At 30.0% G+C, this 23,341-nt stretch overlaps 4 protein-coding genes across 4 annotated transcripts; 1 reads left to right on the plus strand and 3 right to left on the minus strand.

The window, feature by feature from the left end:
* Positions 1–4,109: 4,109 nt before the first annotated feature.
* Positions 4,110–6,472, minus strand: LOC106755391 (O-acyltransferase WSD1). Its single transcript, XM_014637539.2, has 5 exons — positions 6,269–6,472; positions 5,605–6,186; positions 5,120–5,473; positions 4,545–4,682; positions 4,110–4,395 (listed from the first exon to the last, which is right to left on the minus strand). Exons 1-5 carry the CDS (start codon positions 6,449–6,451, stop codon positions 4,225–4,227), a joined length of 1,428 nt encoding a protein of 475 aa, XP_014493025.1. The 5' UTR covers positions 6,452–6,472; the 3' UTR covers positions 4,110–4,224.
* A 9,255-nt stretch (positions 6,473–15,727) lies between these two features.
* On the plus strand, positions 15,728–16,521 carry LOC106755390. The gene is made up of 2 exons (XM_014637538.2): positions 15,728–15,796; positions 16,022–16,521. Exon 2 carries the CDS (start codon positions 16,042–16,044, stop codon positions 16,309–16,311), a length of 270 nt encoding a protein of 89 aa, XP_014493024.1. The 5' UTR covers positions 15,728–15,796; positions 16,022–16,041; the 3' UTR covers positions 16,312–16,521.
* Positions 16,522–17,388: 867 nt separating this feature from the next.
* LOC111241244 (50S ribosomal protein L2, chloroplastic-like) lies at positions 17,389–20,399 on the minus strand. Its single transcript, XM_022778276.1, has 4 exons — positions 20,264–20,399; positions 20,026–20,198; positions 19,842–19,917; positions 17,389–18,045 (listed from the first exon to the last, which is right to left on the minus strand). Exons 1-4 carry the CDS (start codon positions 20,397–20,399, stop codon positions 17,561–17,563), a joined length of 870 nt encoding a protein of 289 aa, XP_022633997.1. The 3' UTR covers positions 17,389–17,560.
* An 803-nt stretch (positions 20,400–21,202) lies between these two features.
* LOC106755376 (chloroplastic lipocalin-like) lies at positions 21,203–22,350 on the minus strand (the record flags this gene model as incomplete). The annotated part of the gene is made up of 2 exons (XM_014637524.2): positions 21,203–21,854; positions 22,078–22,350. Coding segments are annotated over 2 exons (552 nt in total), but the record flags the coding sequence as incomplete, so codon positions are not given.
* Between the last annotated feature and the right edge of the window lie 991 nt (positions 22,351–23,341).

Below are 23,341 nucleotides of genomic sequence, written 5' to 3' on the forward strand. Positions count from 1 at the left end.
TCATTTAGAGCTCTGTAGAAAAAGTTATGGGTAAAACATTGAGCAAAGGTCAGAGCTGTCCAGTTCCAGCGTGAATATTCGTAATTACTGTAGCAGTTTCGTTTTTACTGTTTTAACTTCATTTTCGTGCATGGTGAAACCTTTTCAACCCCCCCCCCCTTTTGTGTTAGACTTGACACTGAACCGCAGTTGGTCCTTGAGAGACGACCTAAGGGTCATTCCCTAGCATTATACTGCATTTCTAAATTGCAACCAAATTTGTATGGGTCGCGACACCCATCACATATCACTGGGTTTAATATGTGATTTTATATGTGTATGCATGACATATGTTTTTGGAAAAGGAAAACCAAAAACACTTTGGTTGAACTTTCAATGTGTGGCAAAACAATAGTTTTAAGTCGATTACCTTATGGGGTGAATCGATTAAAACTCGTGTGTTTGCGCAAAATATTTTCAGGTGTGCTGCGAGATTTTTCAAGAAGAAAGGTTTTCAAAAAAGTGCTAAGTATTGTTGCTTAATCGATTGCATGTGATTTGTATTCAACTAAGTTGATTGATGTTTTGAAAAACTTTTATATGCTTGACATAACTAACATAACAGTCATATTTTTAAATGTGTTGACCAAGCATTAAATGAAAGTCAATTGCATTAATTGTGCATTCAATTAATTATTGTGTTTACTGCTAAATTGTTTTAACTTAAAGTTGTATTCAACTACATTAGTAGCAAAATCGATTAAATTGCGTATGATGTGTGATTAACTATAAATTTATGCAGATTTGAATTTTGTAAGAACTTTTGTGCATTTGACATTTTCATATCTTTCACAAAGAACGTTGTGTGATCTTACAGAGAAGGAAAAGCTCCAAGAAACAAGATTGACCATGGTGATCAAAGAATCTAAGGTTTCTTTAGATGCAAGGCTTGCTGATTTGAACGTCTGATCGATCTGCACATTTAAGTGTATACTGCGCGATCAGGATTTGCAATCTTTGGAGCTTGGTTTTGGATTCCCTGTTATGACTACAAGAAGAAAAACATGTGGTGTTCTTGACTTTGAGGGTGCCTCAAAGGGTTAGACAGCAGAAGAGGGTGTTATTGTTGCTGGTCTTGTTTAGTTGTTGCCTATATTTACATTAGAGGGTTAGAGAGGTGTTTTCCATTTTTGACGTGAGGTCTTCTATAAAAATCTATTTGTAAAAACCTTGATCTTTATAGTGCATTTGCTTCTCATGGTTGGAAGGATACTAGATGTAGGCAGGTTGGCCGAACCAGTATAAAAACCAATGTTTGAATTTTTTGATTCGTACTATCTTTGTATCAAGTCGATTACGTTCTTTACATATTCAATCAAGTTTTTCGGTTGCATTTCATATCTTTTAGCTTGTGATTCAAGAAAATTGTAAAAACAATTTATTTTGTGAAAAAGATTTTAAAAGTTTTTATTTTTACATTTCACCAATTCACCCCCCCCCCTCTTAGTGTGAGAAACTGAGCCATTCTATTTTAACAATACTCATCTGAAAGACAAACCATTCTATCGAGGAGGAGGTTCACCGAAGAGACACAAATATCAATGACATCTAAGCTCAACCATATAAGGGATTGACACCACTCTTTACCCAAAACCTTAAGGCAATGGGTTAATGGTTCTTTCACCTTTATATGTTGCTCTACTTTCTCATTTCTATCCAATGTGGGACTTAGACTCACACTTGGATTCCCAACAATGTGGTATATTACAAAAAGCATGTTAATGTTTCTTTTTGGCCTATTAATTGGAATACTTATGAATGATTTCACAGGCTGAATTTAAAAACAATGAAGAGATAGGAATTCTACAATGCCAACATAAATTCCACGTAGATTGCATATGAAGATGGTTATGTGAAAAATGTGTTTGTCCCATATGCAAATCAGAAGTATTAGATCATGAGTAGAAGTTGGAATAGAAAACATTAATTTCATTATTAACATTGTCGATTTCATTTATTTTATGGTACTAGAACAATAATAATCATGTTGTGATATTAATATGTTAACTTTAGGAAATTTTAATGTCAATTGTTCTTAGTTTTCACGCAAATAATTGGATGTAATGCACCCTTGTATATTATAACAAAAATTGTTTTGCATACATAGATTATTGATGTCATATTATCATATATTTTTTACATAGATATGTTGAATGTCTTATTTTCAAGTATGTGTTAAAAAAGATATTTGTTTATATTGTAACATCTTTTATCCATGGTCTATGTACCATACATACTTGGAATCGTGTTAACTTATTGCATGCATTCATGTAGGAAGAAGAGCTTGTGTGCTTGCTACTGGAGTGGATAGAAGTTTAAAAATATTAATCATAAAACTAAAATTTTACTGAAGGATAATACAGGAAGGGGAAGATAGAGAGAGAAGGGGTGGTGATGTAAGGAGCAACGCTCATAACAACAAGAGCAATGGACCAGCATTGGGATGGACCCTAAATGAACATAGTTTCAATTTTTGGTTAAATTTATCTTGAGAAATGCAGAAAGGACACATATCATATGAGATATGAACTAATGAAAGTTTATAAAAATAAATAAATTTTAGTACTATAATTAAAATGAATAGTAGAATTAAGATTTTGTTAAATTTATTTAATTATTTACTTATAGTTTTCTAGTCATATCATTTTAGTTTCAATAACAAAGATTAGTTGACATAAATGGTAAAAGCGTGTGTTTTTTAGTCAAACATTTTGTTATGAAATAAATCATACATCATTTGACAATTGAGAAGAAAGGTAATTTTGTAAGCATTTAACATTTATCAGATGTTTTTTTTCCATGATAAATGTGTGAAAGAACCACCAAACACTAAAAGGAATATATGCAATAAACTTAGTGTTAATAACTTCCAAGTCAAACATTAATATTAGAATGACATTTCGATTCGTTATAATCTTTAGTTTCAACCATGTGATTGATCCAATAAATTAAAAACTCAAATCATTTAAGATCTCAGTTTTTTAAATATTTTTATAAATATAATTTCTTTTTATTTATAAATTCACCGTTTAAAAATATTTATTTTAATAAGGCATTAAACTTTCAAATAAATAATTCAGTCTACACAGAGTATTTATACTGTGATAGTCATCTTATATCTTGATTTAATTTTTGTTGCATTGTGTAACACATCTTAAGATCTAAAACTTATACTTTCATTAATGTTTTATTTGGCCGTTGACAATAAAAGATATTATTGAGATAAAAAAAAATATTGTTAAAATTAACCATCACTTTCAAAATATTGTTAAAATTAACCATCACATTCAAAATATTGTTAAAATTAACCATCACATTCAAAATATTGTTAAAATTTACCATCACATTCAAAATATTGTTAAAATTTACCATCACATTCAAAATATTGTTAAAATTTACCATCACATTCAAAATTTTATCTGTTTTAAAATTTAAAACTTCATCATAATTTTATCTTTAATTTCACTTAAAAACTTATCCCATCTCATATATTAAAAATCTCAAATAATATAGCTTCTCACAGTTTTATTAATATAATTTTTGGCCTAGTCCATAAATATGCTTCTTCTATTTTCAAAATAAAATCGTGACAGAAATATTAAATATTAAAGTTGCTTCTCTTAGTTTGTCAACACATATTTTCTAGACTTAGCTATAACTAAGACATTAATGTCCAAGGAAACAATTCATCCATCATAATAACTTGAACCGTTTGAATTTTCAAGATTAATTTTGTTTTCACTGAATGTCAATTTATGTATTTAAAAATTATTCATGAATATAAAACCTATAATTAAAGAGGAAATTGCATTAAATGTGGTGATTTAGTAATGTTAGCAAATGGGTGAATGGAACAATAATGTTTTAGAATGTCTATTTTAATTTACAGATTTGCTTTTAGTACACTGAAATCAATGAAAATATTTATGTGTATATAAATTTATATCTACTTTTTTTCTTTATTTGATATGGGATTTTATTTGACAAATATTTATTATTCTATATTGTTTCTTTCTTCTTAGATCATTAATTTAGAGATGCGATATACATATATAATAATTTATGCAGGTTCATTGGTTTGTATTTATTTTCCGTAATTACAATACGTAATAAATAACATGTAAAAAAGTGTTAGAGAGAAAATAATATTGTTGTAAGAATTGTTACAAACATAACATTTTTTTGTTAATTTAGCCTTTGCTTTTGTTGGGTATCTATCTCCATTGCTGCTTTGGATATGACGTCAAAGGCTTTCACCAAGCACAATTTGAACTTCTTCTCATCAATGAAGCCTTTCTGTGTTTTCAAGGTAATTCTCAAGGTTCTAGTGTAGCTTATAACTGAAATATTTATACTCTGCAACATGTTATGGTAATTAACACCGTTAATTAACTAATTTATTTCTCCAAATACTAATTAGTAAAACAGTAAATACAATTTATAAAATTAAGATATCAAATATAAAAATTAACACCGTCTTATTTGTCAATTAAGACGATGCTTACCTCTGGTCCACCTGTCATTGTGAAGTACAAGCCTTTGACAGGATGATTTGCCAAAACCATAGGTTCCACTGGTCCAATCAAGTTCGACACAACAACACTTGAATTTCTCAATGTCCCATAGATATGTTTAGCCACTGCCTGTAACAAATGCCAACACAAACAAACCTTCTAAGAACAAACACGAAAGCATAATTGCAATCATAAACGTGTTGGAAATCTCACGTTAACTAAGATAAGACCAATTTATAACATATAAGTGAAATAAAAACCTCATTTTACAAACCAGTATTTTATAGGATTAATTTAGGTTTAAAACCCACTTTCTAATATAGTATAGAGTCATGGTTACTGCCTATCCTGGTAATATTTCTTGTTTCTTTGACATTTTTATTTCATCTGTTATAGGAGTGCTATTGGACTATTCAATTTCTACTATCACATACGAAGTGTCTATACCTCGACCGACCGGTTAGTTAGTTAGCATCAAATTATGGATTCTTTCTCACTGTATAATGTGCATGCATATACCATAATAAACAGATTGAAAGTCTGCCACTACACATGCATGAGCTCACCTCATATCCTCTGAATTTCAGCTCCATATCTAAAACCCATTCAATGAGAAACACAGTGAAAGAATCTCTCTTCCTCTTAATTTCTTTTTGGGCATTCCACACAAATTCAAGAGGGTTGGATATGTTGGTTTGGCTTAGCTTAGGTATTGGTACATGCAAGAAAGAGATATGGTTCCCCCAAGGAGATTTTGAATCAGCCTCCATCATTTCTTGAACTGATTGGTAACTTCCAATGTTCCTTGTACTCAGCATCACCAACCCTGTTGAATTTGCTTTCCCTGCCTCATTATCAATCTCTTGCATGTATAGCCTAATCCCATAGAAGATTGCTCCAGTTATCACATCGTTTATTGTCTGCATTTACACACAAAATTTACGGTTATCTACCTTATAATCCATCAAATAATGTTCATAATTGTTCTATTATCTTAATACTTAAAATAAGTTTCACTTATTAATCACCAATCCCAGCAAATTACTCTTACCACTCCAAGCTTGGACTTGATATTTTTGACTTGATCAAGAGAAAAGGATATGTTTGATATGACACAAGGTAGAAACTCCACACCTTCCTCACCACTCCTTATAGGTGATTTATCATCCTCAACAACAGTACTTTTGACTATGCTCCATCCAAAGTCTGAAATAGAGTTGAAAAAAGATAACACTGTGGAAGAGAACCACCTGAAGAAACCCTTCTCAGAAGTTGATGATGATGATGATGATGAAGATTTTCGTGAAGGAAAGGAGAGAGGAAGAGAAGGGTCGTCAGCTCTTTGAAGAGAAGATAAAAGAGCTCCCATAAGGGAGTAACCATCTCCAAGAGCATGATGAAGTTTGAATATCAAGGTGCCAGCACAAGTGCTTGTGGGGTATTTGATCACATGAATTTCCCAAAGGGGTTTATCTTGTGCTGTTCTTTCCATCATCAACTCTGTCACATACTCATCAAAATATTGGTCATACGATTCCAGCGACTCGTTTTCTGGGAATGTTGGAACCTTTATGTGATCTTCAGCTTTCAACTCTACCCTTTTCCATTTCATTTCTCCCTTTTCATCTCTCACCTACCATGTGTTTGTGAAAATTAGTTATACAATTATCATGAATAAACATTACCAAAAATGAAGTAACAGTGAGAGTGAGAACCATTATGGAAGAGAATCGCGGATTCAGTGGTAGAAACACTTCTTCTAGCAAATACTTTGCTTGAGAAAATTCAATTGGAGTTTCTGATTCTAAGAAGCCATAAACATAAGCACACAGCACTGTGGTATTGAAGTATCGTCCACTGGGACTCACTGGCTCTGTAACATCTTCTGAGTTCTCCATTATACTGTTGTTGGACTAATCAGATTTAGAAAGTGGAAACTAATTGTAATATTTGGAGATTCAGTTTCCATTTATATAGTTAAAGAATAATTAGTACTTCATCATTAAAAAATTTGATGTGAATCATATATATAAAGCTTTAAATATGATAATTATCTAATCTTGTTAAAAGGTAAATTATAAGATTTATTTAATCTTACGTAACAAAAATAAAGGGTTAAATATGTTTTTCGTCTCCCAACTATTGGTCGTTTTTGTGTTTAGTTCCTCTTTCAAACTATAATACAATTTAGTCCTTCAACTTTAGAAAACTATGGTTTTAGTCCTTTTTACCAAATTTTTTAAACTTTATTTGTTGTTTCAAGCGCGTTTCTCAGTTAACATTGAAGCAAAAATGTGACAATACAATCCAAATGCTATAATGTAACGCGCTTGAAACAACAAATAAAGTTTAAAAAATTTGATAAAAAGGACTAAAACCATAGTTTTCTAAAGTTGAAGGACTAAATTGTACTATAGTTTGAAAGAGAGACTAAACACAAAAACGGCCAATAGTTGAGGGACGAAAAACATATTTAACCCTAAAATAAAATATACATTCACTTAAATATTATAAATTTATTTCCTATCTAATTATAAACTTAATTCATATTTAATAGAGGTAAGATTTCCTGCTTAATAGTTATATAAAATGGCAAATTAATTTAAAAAAAAATAAAAAGTCTAATTTCCCTATAAATTAGTGCTGATCCCGACAGTAGGTCTAACTCAGGCCGTTTCTTCCTCCACTTGAAATTTCATAATTTCTTTTTAATATTTTTTATTTTTAAATTAAATAATTTAAAACCTATTATTTAAAAAAAATAGATTTTATAATTGAAAAATAAAAAAAATTAAGTTGTATAATTTGAAAATTAAAATTGATTTTATAAAAAATAATTTTCAGATTACATAATTAAAAAATTGTTTAATTTTTTGGATAATGAAGTGGCTTCTAAATTATATTTTTAAAGAAGATACCAGATTATATAATTAAAAAGATATTTTTCTAAAGAAAATATTTTTCTAAAGAAAATAACTTCTAAATTATATTCAAAAACTGATTAAATAAACTTTTTCCCTCTCTTAATATATAAAATATGAAAAAAAATTATCATTTAAGTGTATCTTATAGAAAATTATTTGCACCATAATAATTTTAACAAAATGTAACTATATAAATAAAATAAAATTTTGTATAATTTTATTAATATTATTTATCCTATTGAAATTTTGTATATTTTATTAATATTATTAATATTACTTATAAAAAATATAAAAAAATTGTATAATTTAATTATAGATAATTATTTTAATATTCTCTTACATTTTGTATCATCTTGATAAAAGTAGTGTTTGATTTTCAAACATTTCATTTAAACCCAAAGTCCTTTCCACCTCTTCTCCTTTATTGAATATTAAGTTTTGTCTCATTAATTTAAATGCCATTGAACTGTTCCATCTTTGTTGCCCTTATATTAACGCAATGACCTCTATTCCTTAGTTATAAGAGAAAAATGAAATACACTAAAAATCATTGAAATTAGGTAGAAAGTAAAGAAAATTTATATATCCTATTTTATCTCTAAAGATTAAAATATAAAAGATGTTTTATATTTTCGGAATTGGTTATTATAATACTACAATTGTATGTAATACAAAAAGGATAAATATTTTTCTATCTTAAGCTAGTATAAAATAATTATATTCATAATATAATGATATATTTTTGGATTGAATATTAAATAATAAACATATTATTATTATTATTATTAAATAAAATATATGTAGAAGGAATTATTCAAAATAACTCAGGTGTTATTTTTATTAAGTTAGTAAAATAGTGTTTGATTATCACCAATAGTTAGAAGTATTGAGTTAAAATTTTTAAAGACTATGATTTTTCAATTTGATGTCATCTTAGAAGTGAAATCTGATAATAAATGTTTTAAGCAGAAAGAGAATTCAAGTCATTTGTTTGAAAGTAAAGGAGTAGAGTTAGAATAAAATTTTAAGGATCTAACCTTAGAGTAAAGTTGTCCTGAGATTTCATTAGTATAAACATATGTATATAACTAATGAGTTCCTTAAAATGGTTAAGGAAAGTTAATCATGTGATTTTAGTTTGAGATGTATAATAAGGCTCATCAAGTGTCATATCAAACATGAATCCTAGGTTCACTTCTCGTTTTGGCAAACAATACAAGATGATTTTGGGAGCCATTTGAGAATGGTTTGTGCCTATCACTCTCAACTAAATGGGCAATTTAAGAGAACGATTCAGTCTCTTGAGGATTTTCTAAGAACATGAGTTTTGGAGGTAGGTGAGGTACAAGTAAAAAAGAATGTTTGTGGAGACATAATCATTAAGTATTAAGGACCATCAGGTTAAGCAACTTAGAGGAAGGACAATCAATGAGGATAGAGGAATATCATACCATACAAACAAGGGAAAGGTAATTGGTTTAAATAGTTGAACACTAAATCAAATAGCATAGAGGTAAGCTTTTGAGTTTGATACGAATGTGGTGGAATGATAGATCAGGCAATGTCAATTGGGTCTTAGAAGAAGAACGAGAGAGTCTTATCATCATCTTTTTCCTGGTAAGAAATTTTTTTTAATCCTAGGTTCACTTCTAATTTTGCTAAAGATAGAAGATGCTTTAGGGAGTCATTTGAGTTTTGCTCATCATCCTTAACTGGATAGGCAATTTGAGAGGACAACTCAATCTCTTGAGGGTTTTCTAAGAATATGTGTTTTGGAGGTGGGTGAGGTACAAGTAAAGGAGAATTTATTTGTGGAGACAGAGTTCGTAAGTATTAAGGAGCATCAGGTCAAACAACTCAAAAGAAGAACAACCACTGAGAATAGAGGCATATTATACCACGCTTACGAGGGAAAGGAAATCGGTTTAAATTGTTGAGCACTAAATCAAAAAGCACAAAGGTAAGGTTTTGAGTTTGACATAAGGGTTGTGGAACAGTATATAAGGCAATGTAAAGTAGGTCTTAGAAGAAGAATCAGAGTGTCTTATCATCACTAAATCAAAGAGTTGTTAATTGTGTTCTAAGGAAGTGTGATGATTTTAAAAAAAGTAAAGTGAATTAATGGAATGAAATGACAAGTTTATTTGAATTGTTTGTTGTATGAGAGTTGTGCTTCTAAGGAAGAAGTGCAAATCCTTACTAGTTTAGTGTTACACATTGACTAGGGATAAGTTGTTGGTTAGAAGACATTCTATACTATACTATGCTTACAAACTCACATAGAGTGTTGTAGTCTAGGTGTTGAGAGTTGAAGGAGGTTTCTTATGGTGGGACTCTCGTCTATCAATGTCATAAGTTAACTTACCTTGTCTAGAGAAATTTAATTTATTTGTTAGGCCAAGTGGAGCTAGGGCCTCTATTGTAATCCACTTTTACAACAAGTGCAAGACTTCTTTTGTTCAAGTCAATGCAAAAATTCGGATCTCGAGTTTAGTACTGTATTTTGCTTATATGTCTGTGAATGGTTTGATAATTTTATCATTAAATGCTATGTTTTGGTTCTATTGAGATATTAAGTTATAATTTGTTTATTTTGTTCACTTTAACATTTCCTTTCTTATTATTTTGTTATTGTGTTTCTCTGCAATAATAAACGTGAGTAGATAGACTCTATGAGATGAACCATAATTTAGTTTCTTTATAGAATTTTGAAGTATAATATTGGTTCTAAAATTACTCATTATTATTAATATGTAATTGTGAGGTTGATGTTCTGAAAAACTTTTATAATAAATATTAGAGCTACAATAAATAAATAAATAAATAAATATATAAAACATAATTCTAATTCAAGAATTTAATATCATATTGAAGTAACTCATTAAATAATAGTTTAATCTATATTTTTATATTGTTACATATATAATCAAAATAACTACAGTCAATGATAATAATTAAGAAAAGAAGTTAAAAATATAGATATTTGAAATTGACTAATACTTTCACAGAAATTATATTGAGAAAGACTTAAAAATATATTTAAAAAATATGATTAATGATAATATGACTTGTTGCATTAGTCCAACTCAAAGAAGATTGTGGATAGACATATAATCAATAGTGTTGAAACTTTTAGTTTCAATGAGACATGTGTTAGATCATAAACCATATAATTTTAGTGATGGTTATACAAAGCATTAAATTCCAACAACTACTAGTACCTGTACTGTCCTAATAAGTAACAACTTAATAATAATAATGCCAATCAATGTTTTATTATATACTGTATTTAGTAACCATACTGCATTTGTGTTATATGCATAAAAATAAAGCTTTTTCATGTGAATAAATAATGTATAAAATTAAACAAACATGTCAATAACAATTTGACTTTGATATTAAAAGTGATATATGGGAGTTTCATTGATATTAAAAGTGGCAAAGAAGTTTTTTTTTTGAAGAACTAAATTCACCCACTGAATCATTGATTAAAATAACCTTAATAGAAGTTAATGAAAAATTATCAGGATTAGATAATTTTTCTTTTTGCATATTTTGATAAAAAAAAATAAAAAACCCCTTTAACAACATTAACTGAATGGCATCACAAACTAATTTTTTAATTGTTAAATAAGTTTAAAATAATTATTTTTTATTTAATACTAATTGAAATAAACTATTAAGATTGAAATTCAATAAATTAGAATTACTTTACTCAAAAAAATATACAAATAATAAAATAATTTAAAATTAAAACATTAAAATTTAATATATTTTTTAATTTAAAAAATTTTCTATCTAAACAAATGCTTAAGATTCATTTCAAACAAATATTTATTTTACCTTTTTTTTTTGAAACATAACTATAAAGTTTATATTTTTTTAATAGGTTTTTCAGTTGTCTAAGTGTTGAAAAATTGTTTTCATATTTTTACCAAAAACTAGTAAAGAAGACAACAAAAATACCATCCATCTTCTTATAAAAATCAATGCAAATTAAGCTGAAAGGAACATTAATATTTATAAAATACAAAAAAAAATATAAAAAATATATAAACAAGCATCACTCTTTCTACTAGTTTATATATAATAATTATTTCATATATATATAGATAGATAGATATACACTGTACTGTAACATCCCAATAAATATAGATTGAAAACTATAATTATATCCACAGGAGTTAACAATAATAATATGATAAAATAGTGGAATGAATACGAATATAAATAATATCCCAAGGATTTAAAATCGAACACAAGTTGGACGTTTTAAACAAGAGAATACAACTTAGACCGAACGGTCTTAGGAAAGGAGAGTTCCTACCGAACCATTGTACAAAAGACAAATTTAACCGAACGGTTTCAAAAGTAACTATTTACACAACCTACTATTTACTTAACATCTATTGACCGGACGGTCTTACACTATCTTCAGGCTGTTCATTTTGCAGAGCTTCCTCTAAAGAATCTTCAACATCTTCTGCTCACATTCATGAAATGATCATTGTAGTGAAGAGAACTGAAGGGACAATAAAAAACATGAAATAAGGGTAAGTTTATGTAATTTAATTAATCAAATCCAACATAACATTTAAACAGAACAATTGAATAATCAATCAACATATTCAATCATGCATTCATCATACAAGTATCACAATCAAAGACGAACATATTAAACATTGTAACCGACCACTTTTGACATTGTCCGGACTGTATGAACCATGTAACTCGTCGTTTCTAGCACCCGGCATGGTGTAGTAACTGGGATACACTCAACAGCTGCCACCCAAGGTTAGTCCTAAAACGACCATCTGGTCTTATGATCGCGGACCTCCTGTCATTCCCACGCATGAGTTACCCTCTTCTATATGAGGAGGAGTAATCACAGAATATTAGGATAAAAAACAAAGCCAGAGTCTGACCACGGTCATACTTTACCAACCACCACAATTCATGAGACATTCCTCCTTGGAATTCTCTTTAATATCCATATCACTCTTTTCATCATAATTTCACATCATACTTATGTACTCCAAATACAATCAGAATCATATGTTAACAATTTCAATCAAGATCAAAAATTTAAGAAAATAATACTGTAAACTTATGAATATGATCGAACAGTAAGAACAACCTTATTCAAATCTAATGACCGAACGGTCAGGAAACATGTTAGTTCTAACTTGAGCCGAATATTGTCTAAGACTGAAAACACATCACCCTGAATTAAAATTAAAGACTTAACCATACTACTATAGCTTTGGCTGAACGCTTAGAGCTTAGGCCGAATACTTTAGAACTTTGGCCGAATGCTTTATCATAGGATGAAGTTCTCTTCAGGAAACTGAGTGTTAGTACCATACCGAACACTCTTCAAGAGACTGAGTGTTAGAACAAACCGAACACTCTTTTAAAGAAATATGATTAATATAGAATTAAACACTTCAAAGACCGAGTGCTTAGTCTACGACCGAGCACTTTAAAGATTAAATGATAGTCTATGACCAAGCACTTTAAAGATCCAGTGCTAGTACAAACCAAACACTCATTAAGAATGACAAGCTGTATAAAATTGATTATAATTTATTTTAACTAATTTTCTTATCCCATAACTAGACTAACCAATAAGAAACCCCTTAACTTTAACAAACCAAATACTTAGACATTAGAAAACCGATCGGTCATTAACTGAAATCCCCTATAGAAGAGAATTCAGTAAAGACTGAACGGTCATAAATAACCCTCGGTCACAGTTACAAAATTCTGCAGAATTTAGCAGAGTTAATACTAACCCTATTCCTACCCAGTTCTTGTCCATTTATCAATCATAAACACATTCAAAACAACATGCAACATCACAATCATCGATCAATTCATCACCATACCATCACTTAAACATACAAGCATCCAAAACAACAAATCATAATTAAATTACAAGCTTCCCTTACCTCTAAATCCAGAAACTAAGCTTTCCCGGTTGCTTTACACCTTAATTTACTCCTATGGCTTACAACGAACCGTCTGATCGGTGAAAAATATCCACCATGGAATCAAATACATAAAAATTGATTCAGAGAGTGAGTTGATGAACACATGCAAGCTGAAAGATACTTGCATGCATGGAAACAAAAGAAAATACCCAAGAATAAGAGGTTCAGAACTTACCTGCTCCAAACAAAAAATCGATCGATTACAACGAAGAACTGGATACCAGGAACTTTCAGGTGTTGCCTGAACGATGATCGGAACAGTAGAGGAATAAGAATTTGAAGAAATCTAGAGAGAAAGAGGAGAAAATGAAGTTCTGAAAGTAGAAGAGGAAGGTTGCATGCAGAAAGTGGCTGGAAATTTGAAATCTCAACTTAAATACTACCACCAAAACCAGACAGTCCAGTCTGCTGTAGCCACTGTCTACCACAAAAGACGAAAACACAAGGATTTTTCTTTCTGTACCCCAAAACGTTTTTGCCTAACCCTAGTTTTTAAAATGACTATTTTATTTTTCACGACGACAGCTTCTAGATTATTTATTTTGGAAATTTTTCATGACTAACTTTATCAAACTTTTAAAATACGGTTTCTGGAATGAAAGTTTTCGAATTAAATTTTCCAAATGAATTTTTGAAATGAAATTTTCAGAGTACAAAATATGTTTTATGAAACAGGATTTTTAGAACAGAATATTTAAAACAAACTTTTCAAAATATATATAATATTTTTTTATGAGTTCTTGAATAAGGTTTTCCACGACATTTTTTTTTCTCTATTTTTATTTCTTTACAATATTCTCTCTCTTTTATTTTTTTTTCTTTGCAGTATGAGACTCTTTGTGTATACAGGTTATTGTTTTTTGTTCTAATTTATATCAATAAATTTAATATGATTATTATGTTTAAATAAATAATTTATTTACATAATTATATTGTGCAAGTCCATATATAATAAATAAACACAAAATTGATGTTAACCTTTTAAAAAACTTACATATAAACATGGACAATTCCAAAAAATAGAAATATTGAAAAACTGCTTATATAGGACATCACTGAAAAATAAAGTTAAATTTAAAATATTATAAAGAAAAATAACACGTAAATATGAATAAAATATAAATATATTGTGGAATATAATTTCTACTGAAAAATCAGAGTAATCTAAAGTTAAAATTTTTAAATAAAAATACATGCAAATATTGTTATAAATGTAAATATTAATATTATTGATAATTAATTATTAATATGTATATATAATTTTATTTTTAAAATTTTACATTTAAATATGAATTTGTTTGTGTTAAATTATAAAATTGACATGAAAATTTATTATCGATGTGTAATAAAACAGTATTATTAATGTTAATGTTAATATTAATAATAATGATAATAAGAAACTAATAATAATAATAATAATGTTTATAATAAATATAATTATAAAAATAGTATAAATTATAGTGCTATTACTAAAAATTAAAACTGTCAAAATAGGTTATAACCTGTGGGTCAACCTGACCCATCATGGGTTCGGACCGGATTGAATTTGAAAAAATTGTATTTTTTTTATGCGGGTCAGATTTCAACTCGACTCATTTAAACCCGGCTTATGCGGGTTGAACCCATAGTGGGTCGGGTTGACCCACCAACCCACCTACCTAATTTTATTTTATTAAATTTCAATTTTAATTTTATAAAAAAATATTTATTATTTTTTTTGCTTGAAAAAAAATGATTTAAGTTCCCTATTTTCAAAATTAATTAAACACGAGTGAAATTTGAGAATGAAATTTGTTTATATTTAAATTATAAAAAGTTTGTAATTTTTTTATTTAAAAAAATTGTAATTAAGTGAGTTAGTGAGTTAACCCGTTTACTCAGTAACCCATGATGAATTGGATCGGATTCAAATTTTTCTGCCTCACTAATAAATGAACCGGATTGAGTTAGCTTATTAAGTAACCAACCCTTAGTGGATGAGACTAGGTGGCCGTTTTGACATCTCTAAACAACTTTCATACATTTTAACACATTGTTTTAGACAAAATAACATTATATTGTCCTTAGCTTCAAAGGTAAAGGAGAATAAGAACTGCTTTTTTCTCAAGTATTGCCAGCAATAACTTACAAATTCCTTAGTATATAATACAAAACTGAAAATCTTTTGGTAGTCTTTTCAGTTAGGATGGGACTGCATTTAGTAATGATGGGTACAGGAAACAAAATCCGAAAACAAAGGCCCAGAATTCTAAACCTAGGAGCTAGTTTTAACGCTTTAAAACCATCATAGATACAATTCTCACTTATCATCGCCACTTGGATTAAGGTATTATCTCAGAAACCCTAAATCATTAATTTATTTTATCAAAGTGGTAGAGAAAGTGAACATGATGAAAAAAGGATGAGTGATCATCAAACATTACATAACGTGTTTGATATGATCAAATTCTCCATCGCTACGTTCTTTCTGATTCACCTTCATACACCATTCACGCGCCTCTTTTACTTTTATTTACATCTTTATTTTATTTAATGTAATGTCTGATTGCAGAAGCGAGTCGGGAATTGGGAATGGGCTTGATATGGGCCACGGCGGAGGATTTGAGCCACAACAGAGCCCGAGTGCTGTCGCTTTATAGGCAAATTCTACGGAGCCTCAATTCACCGGCGCTGCCGTTGAGCTTCGCGGCGAGGCTTGCGAAGAAGGCGGAGGTCCGAGCAATGTTCTGGGTGGGTTCCGATGAACGCTCTCTGCACAACATTGCTGACCTAATCGACGCCGCAGAGTACTCTCTCTCCTTTCTCAGAAAAGGCCAACTGCCTCCTCGTCACATTAACTAAACAATGCTAACATGTTTTTTGATTTATAATGTACATGTATTTTAGAGTAGTGTGTGAATAATTGTATGATGGCATAAATGCTCTCTGTAAATTGATAATTTTTGGAGCATTGATTAATAATTTTCTCCTGTTGTGTGCATTCCTTGAACTGAATTTTAAAATTATCTAAGTTTGATGTTACTAACTGGTTCTATGGTAATAGCTTGTACTCCCAGCTGTCTTTTTTTTTTTTCAAATCTGCTATGAAGGTGATATTTCTATAGTTCATTTTATATTTATGGTAGGTTGTACATAAAATTTGAGTTTTCTATTAAGATAAAGTGTTGTTTCAATATCCTCATTTTAAAATTAGGTTGGTTGTTGTTGTTGTTATAGTCTGGATTTTGACATTTGATGTATCTTAAAATTTAAAAATAACATTTTCAGTTATACGCTCCCAAATCGGAAAACCCTCCCTACTCAGTAATACTTCAAAATGAAATGTTATCTGGATTGAATTGATAAAGTTGAAAATCACACTTTGTTAAAGCAGTCCTCCACCAAAGCTACGGTAGATGCTTAGTGATTCAATGTCAGGTTTCTATGAAGCTTAAAAGGTTTGAGTTGGGGGAGGGTCAAGGAAGAAAGGTTTTTGGAAAAAAGGAAAAAGAACACAAACACAATTCATTTATTTAATTATTTAATATATAATAATATCGGGGCAAAATCAGAGGGAAAACTTGGGGATGTAGAAAGAGAACTCTAGGGTGCAAGAAGAAACCTTCCAAGACCAAAATTTTGAATACCCTTTTGGTAGTAATTTTTTATTTTTAACAATTCTTTTTTTGATAACTTTTTGATAATGCACATGTGATAGTTTGTGATTAGTTCGTTTCAAGTAATTTTTTTAAGGGTTAAATATGTTTTTAGTCCCTATACTTTGGGGCGATTTTGGTTTTAGTCCCTCTATCAAATTAAGATACAATTTAGTCTGGTTTAGTCCTTTTTATCAAATTTTTTTAACTTTATTTTATATAAATAGGTAAATGTTCTTTTCCATTATGGATAGCAATGGTATGGCCAATCATTGTAGGTATAATGGTAGATGCTCTGGACCAAATTAATATTATATCTTTTTCTGCTTTTGTGTTAAGCTTATTTATTTTTCTTAATAAATGATTCGCTACAAAAGGATTTTTTTTAGTGAACGTGTCACAGTTAATTACTCCTTTTTCTTGTAAAGACGAAGAAACAATTTCAATTTTATCTACTATTTAGTACGACGAAGAATCAAATTATCACTATATTTCTTCCTTTTTCTACTTCTTCTTCCAAGTGCAGGAAAACCCCAAGGAGTTGCGGGTTTTTTTCTACCAATTGGGGCCCTCCCTTCACCACNCCCATGCGGATGGTCTACAGGGTTCATAACTACTCCTCTTACTATAGGACGTTTACCTAGCCAACATTTAGATCCGGCTCTACCTAAATTTTTCTGGTTTACCCCAACATTTCCCACTTGTCCAACTGTTGCCGAGCAGTTTTTGGATATCAAACGGACCTCTCCAGAAGGTAATTTTAATGTGGCCGATTTCCCCTCTTTTGCAATTAGTTTCGCTACAGCACCAGCTGCTCTAGCTAATTGTCCACCCTTTCCGAGTGTGATTTCTATGTTATGTATGGCCGTGCCTAAGGGCATATCGGTTGAAGTAGATTCTTCTTTTTGATCAATCAAAACCTCTTCCCAAACTGTACAAGCTGCGTTTCATTTTAGCATTTGGATTGTTTACACTCTTTGACACATTTTTGCTTCAATGTTAACTGAGAAACGTGCTTGAAACAACAAATAAAGTTAAAAAAATTTGGTATATAGGACTAAAACCAGAGTTTTCTAAAGTTGAAGGACTAAATTGTACCTTAGTTTGAAAGAGGGACAAAAACCAAAATCGCTCCAAAGTATAGGGACTAAAAACATATTTAACCTTTTTTTTAAAATAAATTTAAGCAAGCGAATGAAATGGTAACATGTGTTATGTTGTCAAAAAATTGTTAAGAAGTGTTGTTAAAATATCATGATCAATTTTGGTAGTTACTAGATCGAGTGTTTGATTTGAATATATTAAAACAAGAGAACTTTTGATACCTTTTTACCTCTTTTGTACTTTCTTTCTACAAAAGTACAAAAGTTCAATTTATTCATAGGTTAAAAACATTCTAGATTGCATAATTTGGAAATTTATTTCTAATTGTGCAATGGCAAAATAAAAAGTGTGTTTTAGAACAAAAATATATTACAGATTGTGTGCTTCAGAATGTATTCTAAATTATACAATTGAATAATTAAATATACATTCTAATTTGAATTGTACAATTCAGATTCTAGATTGTGTAATATGAGAATATATTTTCAAATATAATCCAAAATACATTTCTAAATCATGGAACATAGAAACACCTTTTAATTTACATAATTCAAAAATATATTTCAAAATTTGTAATTTATAATATATTTTTTAATTATACAATATGAAAATCTAGAAATCTATTTTAGATTATGTATCTAAAAAACATTTGAGTTAAGCAATCCTGAATAATTTTATGAATCTTTATAAGCTTATTTTCTACTTCAAGAAATGTTTTCATCTTTACAATTATAAAGATGTCTCGTAAAGCATTTACCAACATTAAAAATCTCTTGAAGGACAATCTAAGGCTGTTATATGCCTACAGATATCCTGAAATAGTTTATGTTAAAGGTTGTTTTAAATATAAAAACTAATAAAATATTGACAAATAATTTATTATAAAAAATTTGTCAAAAAAAAATATTAAAAATTATTAAAATATCATTATCCGAATCTTATCATTTTAAGTGCAACTTTCCAAAATCATTGATGTTGTAAAAGAATTAACAACATATATCAATTCCACATTCATAGCAATGTTGGATTTGAAATGAACTTAAATGTATTACCAATTGGATGGGCTCGGAAGAATTAACTAAAGACTTAAATTATAATTTATCCATACTTTTTTAAATTTAAAAACAAACTAATTTACTAAAAACTAATTAAATTGATTAATAATATAGTTTAAAAATAATGAACTTATTTTACATTGAATAGTTTAGGTTTGGTTTAATATCTCAATATGTTTATATTTTCGCTTAAAATTTTAAATAAATCTCTTTCTTTTACGTTTTAATTGAGTTTTTATGATTTTAAAATTGAATTAAATAGAATTTTTTCGTGAAATTAAAATGCATTAAATGAGATTTTTTCGTCAAAATGAAATGCGGCCTTGAGGAAGGGTATATTATTGACACTGTAATTTTCTATTACCTGCTATTAAAAACGTGTTTTACAAAAATAATTATTCAATTGAAATGTGGAGAAAAAAACGGATCTATTTGATATCATGGGCGAAATGTGAAACATTAAATCTTTAGGTTTTCTATTTGCTTTCTCAATTACGGGCTTTGTTTGCTTTCTGCCTTACATCCCGCTAATTCGCTGGTCACTCGCTGGTCACTCGCTGCTGCTGTTGAAGGTTACCGCCGTTGAAGGCTCGTCGTCGTCGAAGCCTCGCCGCTGTTGAAGGCTTTGCCGCAATCTGCCGTCGCTGAACTGTCTGAAAATTGTACCACCATCGTCGAAGATTATGAGAACACTTCTCCTTTAGCTGGAAAGATAAGCAAATATGGAATCCTAAGGTACGTATGTTTTTCCTTGTTCAAACATTTTTTAAATGCATTCTTAGTTGTTCAAACATTCTCTTGGAGGGAGCATTTGGGGTTCTTCTATCATCGTTAAGCACTGCACCATGCTTTGCCAGCATTTCTGCTATTGCTAGGTACCCATCATGAAACCGAGTGTTGTAGTAGCCTGCTGTTAGTTCTGCTGTGACCTTGCCTTGTAGTGCCAATGAATTCCAACAACTTTGGCAGATAATTTCACCCCACGCGAGTTGAATATGCCTTTGGCTGATGCAAGGATTCTCTCAGCGTGTTCAACTAGTTTGGTGGAGTACCAATCAAGGAAGAATTGTCCGTATTCTGAGTTCCATGTTCCTTCCCTTTTCCTCAGGAAAATTGTTGTACTGGCCTGAGTCATGGGGTCCACTTCTTCCCCAATCTTTATTCCCAATGGCCTAAATGCTAGGAAACCTCCAAGTTCCGTTGCTTTCAGGATAAGATGGATATCTTAGCTCCCCACAAGGACCCATCCCCACTTGAATTTCCTGCAAATGAATTTAGTCTCAGTACTTCATATCTGTAACAAATTCCTCAGTTCCTAGTTTATTATCAATTTATTAGTGCTTTCCTTCCATTCCTCTTACACTTGTATGTTCCTTGCTGTTTATTCTTCTATAACAGTGGAAGTGTCTTTAAACTTTTACTTACTCATTAGAGATGTAACCATGCATATAATGTTACAGGTGAATTCTTGGCACTTACTGGAGGAAGGTTGAATGGGAAGGAAATAGTTGCTGCTAGACCGGCAACTCATTTTGTCCTTTCTGAGGTTTGATTATCTTTAGTCTCTGCAATCTATAACTTTCTCTTTTCATAAAGTTTCACCCAAAAAGGAAAAATTCAATCAAATGAATTTCAATTATAACAAATATGCTTATCAGTTTAAAAGGAAAACCTTATCTTGTTTTAGGCCTATGGTAAGCAGCTCTAATAGATTTGTTTACATTTTCTGTTTTCTGCTCTCAGGACATTGGTCCATTGAAATAATGTCTGGTCAAATTTGTATGAAAAAGGAGAAAAATTAGTAAAAGAAGCTCTAAAAGATCAGTACTTGTTTATGATGTTTTTCTGTTTGTAGATAGAATCAATTCTCCAAGTTGTAGGATCAGCTGCACTTATTCAATTTGCAAGCAAGAAGCTTTTATTTGCTGAGGTAAGTATGTTTTTCACAGCGGAATGCAATTTTTTTCCCTCTATGTTTTTTATTTATTATCATAATCAATTATTTGAATAATTCACCTCTGGTTATTAGAGGCAAGCATTGTTTGTTGCATATCTGTGCTTCAACTTTGTAATTCCTCCTTCTAATAACCTTATTTTGTTATATCAAATAATATCAACATCAGATATTTCCCTTCAAGGAATGAGGCTTTTTTCTGATGATGTCGTCAACATGTGAGAATTTAAACAGGGTAAAACATGATATACCAGAGGATACAGCAGATACATGTATTTACATGTTACACATAGGTTGCTATCAATGATAGCTAGCTATTGTTTACAGGAGTAAATATCTTAAAACAAAACATAGTTACTACTTAAAGTAAAGCTCAACAAGCTTCTTCAAAGTGTCAAATATACTAGTGAAAGGATTAAGTTCAATAGGGGAGTTCAGTCCTAGATCAGGAAATTGGTTTGTAAGTGCCTGCTGCATTCCACACATAGACATCATAGCAGCCAGCTTACTATTGGACATGACTTCACAATCCTGTGGTGTATCTTTAATTTTGCTTGGCTCATATCCAAACTTTGTAAGGTAAGACTTGTACTTCTCAACAAATTCAGGTCCAGGGTTAGTTGTCCTTGAATATATCTGATATTCATTAATAACTATTAATCAAAGAGCTGTGTGATGCAGTGTTGTTTCTTTTCTTTATCTAAACTAACAAATAGCATTAGATGTCACATGACATCGTTGAAAATTCAGATAAAGCTTTTATGAATGAAGTTCAATGACTACAAAGTTATAATGTGTGCTTAACACATGGTTCAAGATTCAAGAATATTTGAGGTGTATTTTTAAGTTCAGTAAATACCTGGATAAAACTTTTATCCTTAGCTCCTGAAACAAGAGAAAAATTGTCATAATCAGTATCAATCACATCATAAGGTTCGTTAGGAATGAATGGCAATGTAGGAAAGCGGAGATAGCATTTTTCTTTGATCATCTCCTGCTTCTCTAGCTGTGTCTCCTTTTTATCCAAATCTTCCTCCGAAACACATTGAACCTTTCCCCTAATTCCGGTTATAAACCCATTTGGGTGTCCGTGAACACAAAAGGTGTCAACTTGAATAGATGGTAATTCCGAACGTTGTTATCATATTTGTGTTACTCTCGAATCAGGACTCCTATGAATAGGATTTTCTTCAGAAGTTAATCTTGATGAAGAGAGTATCTTAAAATGATATTAGGTGATAAAGCCTTTTATTCTTCCATTAATGGTCCACTGATCAACATTTAATTGCATTTAAATTCAGCACAATGTTATATATTAAATATTTCAGTTGGTCTGTGAAAGATGATTATATTAACCGATATTTAGATTAGAGACCATTCTCCATAATTATGACTAATGGGCCTAAGTGAGATGACTTTTATTTTTAAGTGTGAAAACCTAAGTTAGTTGAAAGGTGATAGATAATTTAGAATTTAGATGATGGGAGAGGAAATGGTATTTATGTATATAGTTCTAATTATATCAATTCATGTATATTCCATATTATATATACATAACATTTAATTTGTTCATGGAATAATAAGTCTCTACACAATAATTAGTTTCAATTTATTCCTTGACGTGTTGATCTTACTATTATCCATCTTAGTTATAGTCAGTATGTTATGTATTGTTGACTAATTTACTTTATAAATATGGGTCAGTAAATTATTTACACCATTCTATGTTTAATCATGTTGACACAAAGAAAATGGTTTTATATGCCTTGGTGATGTGGCCACGTCCTTCGATGTCATAGTGTATCTAGTCATTGAAATTTCCAATAATTGAAATTAAGTTAAAATATACTAGATGTTCACCTTTTTGATTATTTTCTTTTAATTATAATTACCTCGCTGATAAATGGTCTCAACTTAACATTAACTTAATTTTGTATGCAGATCGAGAGTAGACAATTTCAATACCTGAGAAATTTTGTACCATAGATGTGGAGTTACAAGGTTCGACTTGAAAAGTACACTAAAAAATAATTGAGGGTGGTTTTCTTAGTGTTTGGGTGGTTATCAATATTTTTATATTTTGGGTCCACTAATGCAGCAATAAATCCTGGGAACAGGTTACA

This window comes from Vigna radiata, unplaced genomic scaffold, assembly GCF_000741045.1.
Source record: "Vigna radiata var. radiata cultivar VC1973A unplaced genomic scaffold, Vradiata_ver6 scaffold_253, whole genome shotgun sequence".
Taxonomy (NCBI): Eukaryota; Viridiplantae; Streptophyta; class Magnoliopsida; order Fabales; family Fabaceae; genus Vigna; species Vigna radiata.

Excerpts from the sequence above, each read along its gene's own strand:
- LOC106755391 (XM_014637539.2), bottom strand. The coding sequence starts at position 6,451 with ATGGAGAACTCAGAAGATGTTACAGAGCCAGTGAGTCCCAGTGGACGA. Across the intron at positions 6,187-6,268 it reads CGCGATTCTCTTCCATAATG|GTGAGAGATGAAAAGGGAGA; the intron begins GTTCTCACTCTC and ends AACACATGGTAG. Across the intron at positions 5,474-5,604 it reads TCAAGTCCAAGCTTGGAGTG|ACAATAAACGATGTGATAAC; the intron begins GTAAGAGTAATT and ends GTGTAAATGCAG.
- LOC106755390 (XM_014637538.2), top strand. The coding sequence starts at position 16,042 with ATGGGCTTGATATGGGCCACGGCGGAGGATTTGAGCCACAACAGAGCC.